This window comes from Cibotium barometz, chromosome 5 (assembly GCF_041138505.1).
Source record: "Cibotium barometz isolate CiBa-2024 chromosome 5, ASM4113850v1, whole genome shotgun sequence".
Classification (NCBI taxonomy): domain Eukaryota; kingdom Viridiplantae; phylum Streptophyta; class Polypodiopsida; order Cyatheales; family Cibotiaceae; genus Cibotium; species Cibotium barometz.
The window spans coordinates 27,323,355-27,337,493 of record NC_141050.1 but is presented as its reverse complement, the minus strand read 5'-3'; the positions used below and the strand labels follow the sequence as shown (position 1 = coordinate 27,337,493).

The window sequence follows — 14,139 nt, the reverse complement described above, 5'->3', positions numbered from 1 at the left end:
TGTGTGGGTGAAAAGCACTAGAAATTTAAGTCTAGTACCAAAATTATCAAGCAATTCTCTTTGAAAATGTCAACAAAATTTAGCATCTTGGTTTAGTAAAATGATACATGGAAGTCCATAAGTTGGGCACCAAAACCTAACATCTAAACAAGCAACACCTTCAACAATGGTAGCATTGGAGCAAACATGGGATGAGCATGCCAAATTTATAATATCCATCCAAAATGGTCAAACACTGTGTATTATGTTTCTTGGTGCTTAGAGGTAGATTTGTCATTGAGATAGCCTAGAAGGATAAATAGCCCGTCGATTTTTCATTAAAAACATTCACCTTTCACAAACCGAACAATGCTTCACACAATTGAAGGCATCCCCTCCCCCTCTCATCTTCGACCAATACTAGTGCTGCTCTAACTTCTCCCAAGTGAAATTCATCCCTTAATGACCAACCATTTTTCATGTCATCTAATTTACAACCCTACCTCTAGTTATAAAATAGTGGCATGAAGAGTGAAAACCACCCACGGATCACCATTCCATGAGGTTAGGGCTAAAGCAAGGAGCCTTGACAAAAGAAGAGGACATGAAAATCTTGCACTTTCATGGCGATCATCTGGATGCATTGCCTCCTAGTCTTGACTCCTTCTGATAAATATTTCAAGGTTGCCAAATCTTAAGGTTTTTTGAAAAATGATATATCCTACTTTGATAAATTAATTCTAGCATTTCAAGATTGTAGAGCCATAACCCTAGTGAGTCTAAGTGGAAAACTTAGGTGGACTAAAGAAGCTTAGCTAGATCTCATCCTAGAAATCATCCTAAAAGAACAATACTCCCCTTAATAATATATCCAAATGTGAAGAGTTTGATACGACAAATAACCCACTTTTAAAAGGTACTATTGACCAATGAATTGCTATAATGATGTAGAAATAGAGCACCTCTTTCCACCTTAAATATTTGATGAATGTTCCTTAAATCACCTTGTGTGTCTCTAGTCATCAAGCTAATATCATCTTCCTACCTTTTATTAGGAAGATGGATCACATTTGAAAGATGAGGATGCTCCAAACGAACTAAAAAAAGTTAAACCACAGGAATGATTTGGTGATTGGGTTTACCAAGGAAATCAAAGGGTTGGCTCGACAACTTAACACTCTCCATAATGCATTAGAACAAATATTTAAATTTGTCTATGGATTTGAAGATAATAGATCAACAAACTATAAAAAACTATTCCCAATCACCACCTTTAAAAAGATAGTTGATAAAGCCATCAATCTGGAGGGGTAAAACAAAAAGAAATATACACAAAAGGAAGGGACACTAACTCATCAATTAATGTAAGTTGTGAGTTAAAGCTAGATAGAGAGAAACAATCTAAGAAAAGTTCAAAACCAAAGAAGAAGATAAAAAAAACTTAATAAGAAGGTGGAAAACGAAGGTCAATTGTAAAGAACTGAAATGTCAATGGCAAAGAAATGATGTAAACACAAAAGGTCACATTGAAAGAGAGGTGTTAAAGAAAGAGAGGTGCAACACCTTGGGGATTTCACCTAGGAATATTAAATATAGCACATACAAGGGGTTTCATAAAAAACGTATGCAAGTATTCTCTATAATTTTATTTTCTCCAAAATTTTCAAAGGAAATCACCCTATTGAATAATCCAGTGGAAAATTTGGTACTCCTCTCTTGTGGTTATAATAAGGAGTGGATTTTTAGTGAGCGACAAAGGAATCTTGTAACAAGAAGGCCCAAATCTCATTTATTAAATGTAATCCAAAATGAGATAACACATCTTGTGTTTGCCTTTCTTGTAGCTCTGGCCTCAACCTATTTTATGCATTAAGTTGTCGTGGCTATGATATAGCATGCATCTCAAAGAAAATGTTATTTTATGGTGTGAGATAAGGTTAAATCCTAATGTGAAATAAAAGGTCATGCTATAGTTGGGTACATGAAATAGTTGTGTACATGAGATGAGAAAATTTGGATACATATGTTATAAATCATGGTGTGAAAAAGGCTTGTCCAATCATGCACATAGGATAAGAATTTCGCACACATGTTATTTCAATGTTGATAGTCTTGCAAGTTGACATAAAATTAGGTATATCACTCACGTGAAATATCATAATACACGTGAAATGTGAAATAGGGGCCTACAATGAGTAAAAAAGAAAATCAATTAATTAATTAGACGAACATTAATTAGTCAATTTCTTTCTATTATGGGGCCTATTACACCACCACCACCACCCTAAGATGGCCTCAAATGTAGGTTGCCTTTTCTAATTAGATGTACATAAGTGGGACCTTCTCTAACGTAATCCCATTAATGTTTCTTCTTAAGTGGTGTCTGAGGAGCTGATTTAGCTCCTTGAGGGATTTTTCCTTCCCTTGGAGTTGACCTCTTTGATCCAGGCACACTTTTGCTTGTAGAATTCCCATTTGAACCCTTGGTGTTTATATTCGGTAGATTCGGAATCAAGTCTTCATTCATTAGTGACTCGAGGTCAGTTGAGAGATTTGGCAGAATGGCCTCTTTGATAAGATTGTTCAACATTATTATTGGCTCCACACTTACACCTTGATCCTAATATAAAAGATACTCAACAATCATTAGTCTTGAATCAGATGAAATGTCACTACACCCACACATTAGTGGCTTCTTTTCTTTTTTGACTTTTATGGGTCTTCATAGACATATAGCCATCACCCATGAAAAGGGGCAATCTCAACCCCCAACAAACCCTACACACCACACCACCACCACCACCACAGAAATCTCCCATGTCGTCCAATGGGTGGGGGTTATGTCTGTGAAGACCCAAACTTAACACTGTTGAGGGCCTCTGTAAGTTTATATAATATGTTGGCTGGGCACAAAAAGTTAGCGTTTTACAAATATACCTTTATGTTAGTGGCATAAATGAAGATGGCAATTTGGAACTCAATGTAGTTGATATCATTATCCAAGTACAAAGAACCATCATCTCCAAAACCAATCTCATTTTGATATAGTCCTTTGATTAAACTGAATAATAGGCTTTCTCGCTGCAAACCCCATTGGGGTTTGTATCTCTGTATAATGATAAAAATGAGACTACCAATAAGCAAAAAGTAATGATATATAATCTTTTTCCTTTTGCAAACAAAATCCTTCCATTAATCTAAAGAGAAAAAATGCAAAGATGTATTTTTTTTTTGGTTTGGCAGGAGATGATGCCACCCTTGGCCTTTGATCGAGAAAGGGCCAGGGCTTGAAGTGCATAGAAAAGCAAGCTTTCTTTTTTGCGTAACCCTCGAGGCATCCTGAACTCCCTAACATCCACAGAGTGTGAATAAGAACGGTCTCACCGAATCTTCCATGCTGCTCTAGTGTTGATGATCAAGTTCCAGCAACACCAGGGAACTGTGGGCACCTAGTAAGCTGCCATGATGTACATTTTCTGGTTTGGTAAATAAATAGCCAGTCTGGTGCGAACCTCCTCATAGTGGAGGGTCAGCCCACTTCCATCTCCATACCCCAGCAGCATTCTTTATGGATGTAGTATGTCTTGTGAATGTTAGTGGTTGTATAGATTTCCTAAGATGAAAGTTATCCTAATCAATGGATTTCTTTAGCATTTGTGGTGGTTTCCCCTTTCTCTCATACAAACTGCCCAAGGAGTGTATCAGGCCATGTCATGTTCCTATGGATTCTTCTTTGGGACACAACGGCCAGCATCACAGCTTGGCACATCTGGAGAGCCAGATGCATGGAGGACATGGAAAAAACTCAGATCCTACCTTCTCAGACCCTTTCTTGCATCTGGTCTGACAGTGTGAATACACTTATGGCCATTTGCTCAAGGATACAGGGTTCCTCCAGATCTGCGATTGAACACTCTTACTCTTGGCATAACCGTAGAAACAGGGATGGATGTATCTTTGCACCATTGGATTTTATGTGGATGATTGGGGTCTTGATAGGGGAGGCACCATTGTTATCATGACTGGCACCACAAGTCAAATCATTGTCCAGTTGTTTTGTGCCTCACAAAGCCAGGGGCTCAGATAGCATACCCCCGTATCCATATCCATGATTCTCTCTATCTAGATGCAGAGATTTCACATGAGGTCACAGAGATTTGAAGCTCATGTGACAATCCCGAAACTCAACAGAGAGTTGCATTGGCCCTAGAGAGAACCAGCCAATATTATCATAGTGTTGCTTTGGCCAAGGACAAGGAGAAAGCTATCAGCTGCAGCATTGCTGTGCTTTAGAGGGAACACGAGAAGCATCCATAGTCTCCTTGGATCCAAGACCTATTGTCTACAGTTACAGCGGAGCTGTAGATGGACTGAGTTCTCGTTTCATGCTACCGAGGCCTTTTGAGCACAGAGGGGTGGCAGATGGAACAAACACTTCTACGTGTGAGATACTTGCAGGACTCACAGGGAGAGATTCACGACTGAGCCAGATAAGGTGAGGAGTATTACATCAGATTTTTATCGAGTATTGCTTTCAGCAGAGGCCCCCCGCCCCCTCTCCGTAGACAGATGTTGCACACCAGAAAGTTTGGGACTGCATGGCCAGATGATATTTGTCCCTCATTGGATGTCCCCTTCTCATTGGATGCATTGCAGGTTCTTTCAAAAGGAAAATGCCAAGGTCTCTCTCCATCCTTCTTTCTAAAGTTTTGGGACCACATTGGGAATAACATCATTGTTGCTTTACAGGCCATGTGGTGTACAGGTATGATGCCTCCCTTTCTCACGGAGGGTCTTCTCCACCTTATCCCCAAAAGGTGGGGATAAGACCAACATGAAGTAGTGGAGGCCGATCATTTTACTTGGATCTGCATATAAAATCTTAGCTAAGGCATTGAGTATGAGGTTAGAACGGGTTCTTCAAAGGATTATTCATGACACACAGATTGGGTTCCTCCAAGAGAGGAGTATATTTGATAACATCATCTCATTTTGGGAAATTAGCCAACAAAACCCCATGCCATCCTCCTACTGGACTTTGAAAAAGCATATGATAGAGTGGATTGGGACTTCTTGGAAGGCTAGGGAGGCCCATAGCATAGTTTTGGCTTGCGGGGGATGTGGTAAGCGCTTTCAGATTTCCCACTCGATGCAGCAGGGATGCCCCCTAGCTCCCTTATTGTAGCTTGTATTAACCGATCTATGAGTAATCTCATTTGGCCTACCCTAGGAGTCTCCAACGCAAATTGCCTCTACATACAGAGAAAGAGTTAGCTAGCAGATGATACCCCGATGTTTTTGGAGGCCTCACATGCATGTCTCTGTGCCTTCCAGATAGCCTTGGTGATGTTTGTTTGGCAGCAGGAGTCAACATTAATTGGCACAAGTTAGGGGGATCAGTGATTCTCTACACGTAGACTAGGGTTCACTTGCCTTGAGAGAGGATGTACTGCTGCCAGATTGGCATTGACATCTCCCAAGAACAATATTTTGCGCTTGTGCTCATAAGATTTAAAAGAAAACTTCACTGTTGGAGTAGCAGGAAGCTTGATTTGTCTAGAGCCTTGGTGTTAACCAAGTATTGTTGGCCACTGCTAGGTTTATCGCTTCTTGTTGGGTGCTTAATAGAGGATGCATTGGCTAGTTACATTGCCTCACTTAGAATTTTCTTTGGTCAGGATTAGACGACACACTACACACCAAGGCTAGAGTTGCTTGGCAAACCATTATCCTACACAAGCAAGAGGGAGGATTGAACATCATAGACCCAAAGGTGAAATGTAAGGTGTTGCATTGTAAGATGACTGTCAGAGGATTTCTTCCTCACAATGAACCATAGAAGGACTTTCTCATGCAGCAAGTTACGAGGTGTACTCCAGTTTTGACCACTGCCATAAACATTGTGTCCTTCACGGGCTACATAAGGTATTCCTGCATGGCGTGAAGTCGCAGATTGTTCCTCTCCCATAGCATGGACATTCATCCTCTTAGACATAAGTTCTTGTTCGGGCACCTGTGGGGATTCCAAGACACGTGGGATGGTTTCCTTTTCTGCATAGACATCCTCGGTATGAGCCAAGTATGCACGTGTTGCATCCCTCGCTTGCATGATCCATATAAGATTCAACTTTCTTGGCTTTCAAACGGTCATGTACCAATGGATCCTTGCAACGGTAGAGATTCAATTCTTCTTGTTGTGCATGGAGAAGAGCCTGCATACAAGTAAGTTCAGCCCTCAAGACTCTTCTTCCTGCATCTTGTCTTTGCCACGGAACGGCTGTCCCATATATTCATGTTCCCTATTGTGCACCCCATGAGTTTGCTCATCCTGTAAAGCATTGGAGGCATGCATTTCATTGTCCCTGCCTCTTGTGTTAGCATCTCCAACATTCAGTGTATGGCTGTCCATAATGTTCCAAGTGTAGAGATAGCTAGTGTTCACGGTGATCGTCTCTCACGATAGAAATGAAAGAGAACCGTATGCTCTGATACCAATGTAACTTGGTTGAACACAATGCTAATCAATACACTTAAATACACTAAGATATGATGGACACACGCTCAATACAAGAAGTAATTTGTTGAATTGACAAGAGACACAATGAGCCGGAACGGCCAAGCCCTCCCTCCAATAAAGTATATTGATCTTAGGAGAATAAGTATATAGTGTCATGTGCATTTCTGAGCAGATTTCCATACCAATGCATATGAATACAGTATTGCAAACAGGTGGTTGTCGATGTAGACTTGCAATTCACACTACCCTTAAGTGCACATGTTCCCTACTATCTGCTCTCTATCGTTCCACCAACACATGGTAGCAACAATCTGCAAGAGAGCACGTAGGACAAAAGAACACTACAGAGGGTATGTGATCTTGTAATCCGGTTCCTCCCTCCTGCTACTTGCTTCCATATTTAAGCATAAAAGCTTACCAATTACAAGTAGACTCGATGACAGAAAAAGTATTCACAATGGAAGTCCTTGGAGTGATGAGATCTTCGATTTGTTGCATTTCTTCGCGAGAAAAGTCTTCAAGAGGATGAGGGAAACCCTGGGAAAGCTTCCCCTATGGTTCAACTTGAGAAAGGAGGACTGAAATTAGGGTTCTCAGCAAAACGACCAGAAATTATAGCAATAAAGAGCTGTTTTTCTGAATTTCAGTCATTGGGAGTGTGTAGGAGAGTGATTAGCACCCGGAAACACTCTTGGAAGTTTGGGAAACACCTTAGCAAACTTGGATATGGACTTAGGAAGGAGAAAGTGCAGAAATCCCACAGTATCACATGAGTGGCATCAATCCCCCGGCATATACAATGTAGATACATGATGAGAAAGCACGGGTGGACCAATTGGGTGGCCAAATGGTGACAAGAAGGGTGGTCTAGACCTCAATGTCAATGTCGTGTTGGAGAGAGGTGAGCTCATCATGCGAAAAATTGATGATTCTCTTGGCCTGTGGGGGTTAAGAAGGATTGGCTGTGGTGGAAGTCACAAGGCCAATCAACGGTGGGCAACTGACTGGAATCCGATAAAAGACAGCTGCTGAAGGAAAAGCAGGGTGGGAGGAGGCGGGGGGCAAAAGAGAGGCAGAGGATGTGGAGGTGAGGGGCAGCAGAGGCGGGGGCAGCACAGTAGAGGCACTGCAGCAAGGCAACATGCGCAGCAACGCAGAAGCGGGGGCAGCAGGCAGAGGCGGGGGTTAGTAACAACAGCGCAGGGACCTCTCAAGCTCGATCTTCGTTGAAACTTCAATTTGATTGAAAGTTTTCAAAATTTACTCATTGCTCTTTAATAAATAGAGGTGTTCTTTTGCTACTACCATTTTATCTTGCCCCCAGGCATCGCCTTGCATATAGGTCTGCCAGGCACTCTTTGCTCTTCCATAGGTCTGCTAGGCACTCCTTGAAGGTGCTCTTTTTTGTTTGCTGCCATACTACCATGTGATGCTCATCTATGAGATTTATTGCCTCTACTTTTCTTCTTGCAACAATAAAGTACATTTGACCAAGTTTGTGAGAAAATCCTACATCCTTGAGAAAGAAATCTTGCTATTATTGAGGTGTGTTATAACTTAGGGTTCTTTATATACCCCATGATAGTGATCTGGATGGGTGAGGAGCTAGGACATAGTGGGGTTACATGGATGACACAAAGGTGTCCCTTTGTGAATACTCCAGAAATGGAGAGCATCTTGTACAAGAATGGAGTAGTAGCATAAATCCGCAAGGCTGCCAAAATCAACTTGGAAACATGCTCTTTCATTCAATTCCTATCAACACACACATATAGCTGTGTATATATGTATGTACTTACACATGTACATACGTAACATATGTATGTATGAAAGCATGCATGTATATATTAATGCCAGATTTTTATGCAAACCTATTCCAACATGCATAACACGAACTGTTTCACATTTCTACCACCTGAAAGAAGAGATCCAAAGCTTGCAATGTGATGGCCTACCTGGAAGAAGAGATCCAAAGCTCGCAATGTGATAGTCTCATCACTAGTACCAATTCCACGAAGTGTCTCATTGAAGAGCTTTTGTAATTGTGGAGCATATCCATCAAAGACACTTCTCACGGCATCAACATCCATGAGAACATTTGAGCATCCTCCAAACTCCTTTGATAGTAAAGGTACCAAATGCTTTGTCACCATTTTGTCAACCTAGACATGAGAGGACAAGAAGATAAGACCTCAAAAAGAATTAGGAACAACCTGGTAAAAAATTGTGTCCAGACATCTATTATACAGCAATCTATGAAGGTAAGCTATTTTCACAATCCAACACATGTTTGCCATTTGAGGAGCTTGTCTCGGGCATTTTTGTTGAAATTAAAAAGAGAGCATATTGGTTATTGATACCAACAAGAATATGTGGATGTTGACCTGTTTTCAAGAAAATCAATCATCTCAAGCCAATACAGCTGGTCTTCCTCCTTAAGAAATGCTGTTATGCCCTATAGAGGATCTAATCAAACATGTTCTGGGGATTAGTATTGGTGGTATGGCAGTTGCAGCATGCAAACAATTATTATCCCCTTCCTTTCCCCAACTCCCCACCCCCGAGAAATAGAATCGTTTCAGCATATCGCTGCTCCACACTTAGGGAAGAACCATTTCCATCGATATTCCCTTCCTAGAACGGATGATTTGATAGATAGGTTGGAGCCTGGAGAAGGGTGCTACCTACTTTTCTTTCAAAGATCAACCTTCAGGCTATCACCAAATACAAATAATTGAGGAGGATGTCTTTACGGCAAGATTCCCTACCCGGTATGGCCATTACGACTTTCTCGTACTTACCTTTTGGGCTCACGAATGCTCCTACTATTTTTAGCAAATGAGGAATGATCTCTTTGGGGAGATTTGATGTGGTTTCCTTAGATGATATTTTTTGTCGATTCATACTCTCCGGTGGGGGTTCTAAGACGTGAGTGACTGTATGCAAAAATCTCTAACAGTGACTTCTTTCATAGGGAACTCATATACCTTGATCATCGAATTTCCCCGGCTGTATGAGCATTGATCTTGAGCGATCCAGAAGGTTTTGGACTGGCCAGTTCCTCACTATGTGACACCTTCGGGTATTTGTCCGATTCACGGTATTTCTTAGGAAGCCAGTGAGGGATTATTCAGAGCTAATTGTTTCTTTCGTAAACATCCTCAGAGGATGGGGATGGAAGTCCAATAGTACTAGAATGCGGGGTTGGCGAGGCTTTTCATACTCTAAAGTTTAAGGTGAAGGAAGACACGGTGGGCAAACTTTATACAGGATTTTGACATGGAAAATAAGTATACGAAGAGAAGTTTGAACCGGGTTGTAGATACCTTGATTAGGATTGGGGAAGTGAATCTTCACTTAGGTTAGTGCTGACTTGTATGTGTCACCATTTGGCCACCCAATTAGTCCACCCATGCTTTCTCATCATGTATGTACATTGGATTGGTGTCCATGGCAGTTGTATATGCGGGGGATTGATGCCACTCATGTGATACTGTGGACTTGGCTTTCCGTTGGTACTTGTGCCTCTGTGTATATGCCCGGAAATGCTTGGTGGATTGGTGTTCCATTGGGTTTGGTACCTCGTGTACTTGCCTGGAGCACATCTATTTTGGTATAGTCTCATGAACGAGGATTGTCCATACCAATGCTGCATTGCATAGCATCTTTCTTGCAATTGAAATTACATGCTGTTTTCATGCTTGCTTGACCAATGTGTAGTTCCACGTAAGGGGACGCCCGCTCGCGAACCGTGCATGTGAATCTGTCTGCTGACATGGTTGTGGCATGTGACAAGTGATAAGTATTGGTCATAAACCTAGCCTTAGGAGTTAGCACTAATTTATAAGTGAGTGTGTACACACTTCATTAAGTTTTGGGCGACCAAAACTCACTTATAAATTATGACCAGCCCGATGTTCACACACACTGATGTCCCGAGGTGGACATAACCCAATGTCCACCGCCCAAACCTTATCCCCTTTGTACAAAGGGAGTAACCAGCCATGTGTCCACTCTAGCTTGCTCCACAAAGCACCTGCCTGCCACCTACACTGGACAACTCACCGCCTCACTCCTCCTCTCTCTTAGAGATTCACGCCTCCTTCATGAGGATTGTTGGGCTGCATTTTCTGCACATTCTCCAAGCTTGCTAAGGTGTTTTTCAAGCTTCCAAGAGTGTTTCCGGATGCTAATCACTCTCCTACACATTCCCAGTGACTGAAATTCAGCAAAACAACCCTCTTTATTGCTGTAATTTCTAGTCTTTTTGCTGAAAACCCTAATTTCAGCCCTCCTTTCTCAAGTTGAACCATAGGGGAAGCTTTCCCAAGGTTCCCTTCATCCTCTCGACGACTTTTGTCGCGAAGAAATGCGACAAATCGAAGATCTCAACACTCCAAGGACTTCCATCTCGAAGACTTCCGCTATCATTGACTCTACTTGCTATTAGTAAGCTTTTATGCTTAAATATGGGAGCAAGTAGGGAGCAAGTAGCAGGAGGGAGGAACCGGATTACAAGATCACATACCCTGTGTAGTGTTCTCTTGTCCTACGTGCTCTCTTGCAGATTGTTGCAACCATGTGTTGGTGGAACAATAGAGAGCAGATGGTATGGAACATGGACACTTGAGAGGGTAGCATGGATTGCAAGTCTACATCGGCAACCACTTGTTTGCAATACTGTATTCATATGCATTGGTATGGAAATCTCATCAAAAATGCCCATGACACTATGTACTTGATTCTCCCAAGATCAATATACTTTATTTGAGGGAGGGGTCGGCCGTTCCGGCTCATTGTGTATCTCTTGTCAATTCAGCAATTTATTTCTTGTATTTGAGCAAATGTCCATCAAATCTTAGTGTATTTAAGTGTATTGATTAGCATTGTGTTCAACCAAGTTACAGTATGATTGCCTTAGAGGGCTATGTCAAATGGATGGGCATTTTAATCTATATACGTACCAAGTCTAGGGGAGGAGAGCCGTAATTGTAGACAAGGACTTAGGGGTAATACCACCTGTCAAGGTGGCTAGTAGTTAATACTTTATTCGGAACAGATTGTTGTTCCGAGGTGATAAAGTTTGCTACCAGCAGATAGTGCTGAGATTAGGAGGAAGGTTGCGTTTGAATGCCATGACATTCCTATAGCATGTCATCTACACATCAAACTTATGATTTGGTAAAACGGATGTTTTACTAGTCTAAGATTAAGTTGCATGTCCCCATGTAGTGAAATGTCATTACACCAAGTGCTCAAGAGAAGGGAAGCTTTGGGGATGTCAATGCTTACCAAGCACACACAAGTAGCGCATGGGGATGCCTCTAGGAACGCACTATAAATCTTCAATTTGATGCCACATGGGAACAAACTCTTGCTCACCCCTTTTTCACATGGTAGCAATCCACTCAGCCCTCCACACTGCCATCTACTACTTGCCCCCTTGTTGGCTGCCGAGTTTCATGCTCGCCCCCCCTTGTTTGTCATGCTCGCACCCCTTTTTTTGCCATACTCATCCTCCCCATTTTCATTGTCGTGCAGCCCCCCTCCCCCTCCCCCACAAACCCCCCCCCCCCCCCCCCCCCCCCCCCCCACCCCGCGGAGAGAACTCATGTGACCTAAAAGCAAGGAATTAATACCCCCCTCCCCCCCTTTTAAAAAAAATTGCTAGCCCCCCCAACCTAATCTTGCTCGCCTCACCCCCTTCATCACACCCTCACACCTTTCATTGCCCCTGATCAGCTAAACTGACTCACCCCCCCTCCCCCCCCCCCAAGAAATATCTCACTCGCCCCAGCATCGACCTACTTCACCACTTTGGTCCATCTCCTCTTCACTCTCCTCGCCTTACTTTTTGTTGGAACAGGAGAGCAAGCTAACTCTAGGTGCATAATGAAATGGAAATGAAGGAAATGAAAGCAATGAACAAGTACTTACATGTAGACCAACAAGATAGCTTGATTTGATTGATGTGACACACAAGAAAGTACATCACTCTTATAGAGTGAACACACACACTCAAGTACCATATGCTTATGGAATAACTCCCAAAGTGACACGTGGCACTCTCTCACACAAAGACTCATAAACTAGTTCCTAGTACACACTAGAATACACTCTTTGACTATGATTTCTCCAACATCCCCCCTCAGAGCAAAGAGTGTGAGACCCAATACGCAAGGAGTAAACTGATCCCCCCTCCACCGCAATACTGCAAAGAGCCAGTCCAACTGACCAACACCTCCCGTGTGTCAGTGACTACTCAGTTAGCTTGCGACCGGTAGTGAGAACCATCACTCGTCACCTCTCTTACTCTGAACTGACCAACACTTCCCGTGTGTCAGTGACTACTCAGTTAGCTTGCGACCGGTAGTAGTGAGAACCATCACTCGTCACCTCTCTTACTCTGAACTGGGTGTCAATACATCATATCAAAGTAAAAACAATACACATTTTTGGGGGACAACCGAGGGCAGAGGACCCTTATTGACCATCACACATCACACTATTTATTTCATCCATTTTATGCATAATGCAAGGGTAGAGCACCCATACACACATAGAAGAAATCAGAAACAATAATCTTTGTCATCCTCATCGAGGGTGACATGGGCAGAAAGTGCATGATCTTCGCGAAGCTCGTCTGGTGGTTCATCAGCAACAAGATTAGCATGGTGTTGTTCTTGTTCTTTCTCCTCCTCCTTGAAGCAATTGGCTTCAATATGACCTTTCCGCTTACAGTATCTGCAGATGATGTTCTTGTTGGCTTTTCATCTGCTGGCGGAGATAAGCGCCTCTTCAGTGCTCGAGGTCAAGGATGTAGAAGTGGTTTCCTTGTTCCGGCGGTCTTTCTCAATGAGAAGAGCAACCAAGTCATCATATGTAGTAGCGGCCAGGTGTAATACTGCAATGGTCTGCTCAAAGCGAGAAATGCCTTGCATGGTTAATAAATCTATCTATCTATCTATCCCGCCTCCTCTGCTCGCACTGCGCATTGGTGGCCCTGGTTGCTGCTTTCTACCGCGCTGGGCCTTTGTTGCCCCGCTTCCGCCTCCCAGTTTGCAGCCCACAAACGCCCTTTTGCCGCGCTGCGCCCTTTGCCATGCTGCGCCTCCCAGTATATACTGAGATCCGCGGGAGGTTTCACTGTCTATTTCATGAGGGATTCAGTCCACTCTCCAGGATCATTGACTTCCAGGACCAGCCTTGCCTGGGCCTCTTCCTGCTTGAGCTCCGCAGACACAGGGACACCTTCTTGAGACATAGGCCCCAGCCACCCCGCCCCCTCCCTCGACAGCCAACCATCACCAGTTTCTTCCGGACCCAGGAGGTGGAGGACACCGACATAGTGGATCTTGTGGGCCCTCCACGAGCTGCTCTAGACCTACCTCGCCCGAGAGGAGTTACCTCGGACCGAGCCTCTGCACTCCACCGTCCCTGACGCCCTCGACCCCCCCGTCGGCCACGATCACCTCATCAGCTCCAGATCCACGACATGCTCTACGTCCATCGAGCTACCTTTCCACGTGACATAGCTGAGGGAGACCTCTCGGCCATACTCGTCAACCCCATGCTTGACATTTTGGAGAGTGGTATACCATCTACTCACAGTTGATGTTGCTCCCATGTTTTTATGTTTTTAG

The 14,139-nt window shown here is 43.1% G+C and overlaps 1 protein-coding gene across 8 annotated transcripts in view; it reads right to left on the bottom strand.

Annotated features, from left to right (window-relative positions):
* The window catches only part of LOC147638306 (uncharacterized), a 71,825-nt gene that overhangs the window by 4,375 nt on the left and 53,311 nt on the right, over positions 1–14,139 (bottom strand). For 4 of the 8 annotated variants that reach the window (XM_086798219.1, XM_086798221.1, XM_086798222.1 and 1 more), the window contains 3 exons: positions 8,452–8,658; positions 2,917–3,087; positions 2,175–2,599 (listed from right to left, as the gene is read on the bottom strand). In XM_086798219.1, the coding sequence (XP_086654345.1) occupies positions 2,339–2,599; positions 2,917–3,087; positions 8,452–8,658 (639 nt within the window). In that variant the 3' untranslated portion in view covers positions 2,175–2,338. Of the gene's footprint in view, positions 1–2,174; positions 2,600–2,916; positions 3,088–8,451; positions 8,659–14,139 lie in introns of those variants that run through there. The other 4 variants (XM_086798224.1, XM_086798226.1, XM_086798225.1 and 1 more) reach the window with 2 other exon arrangements.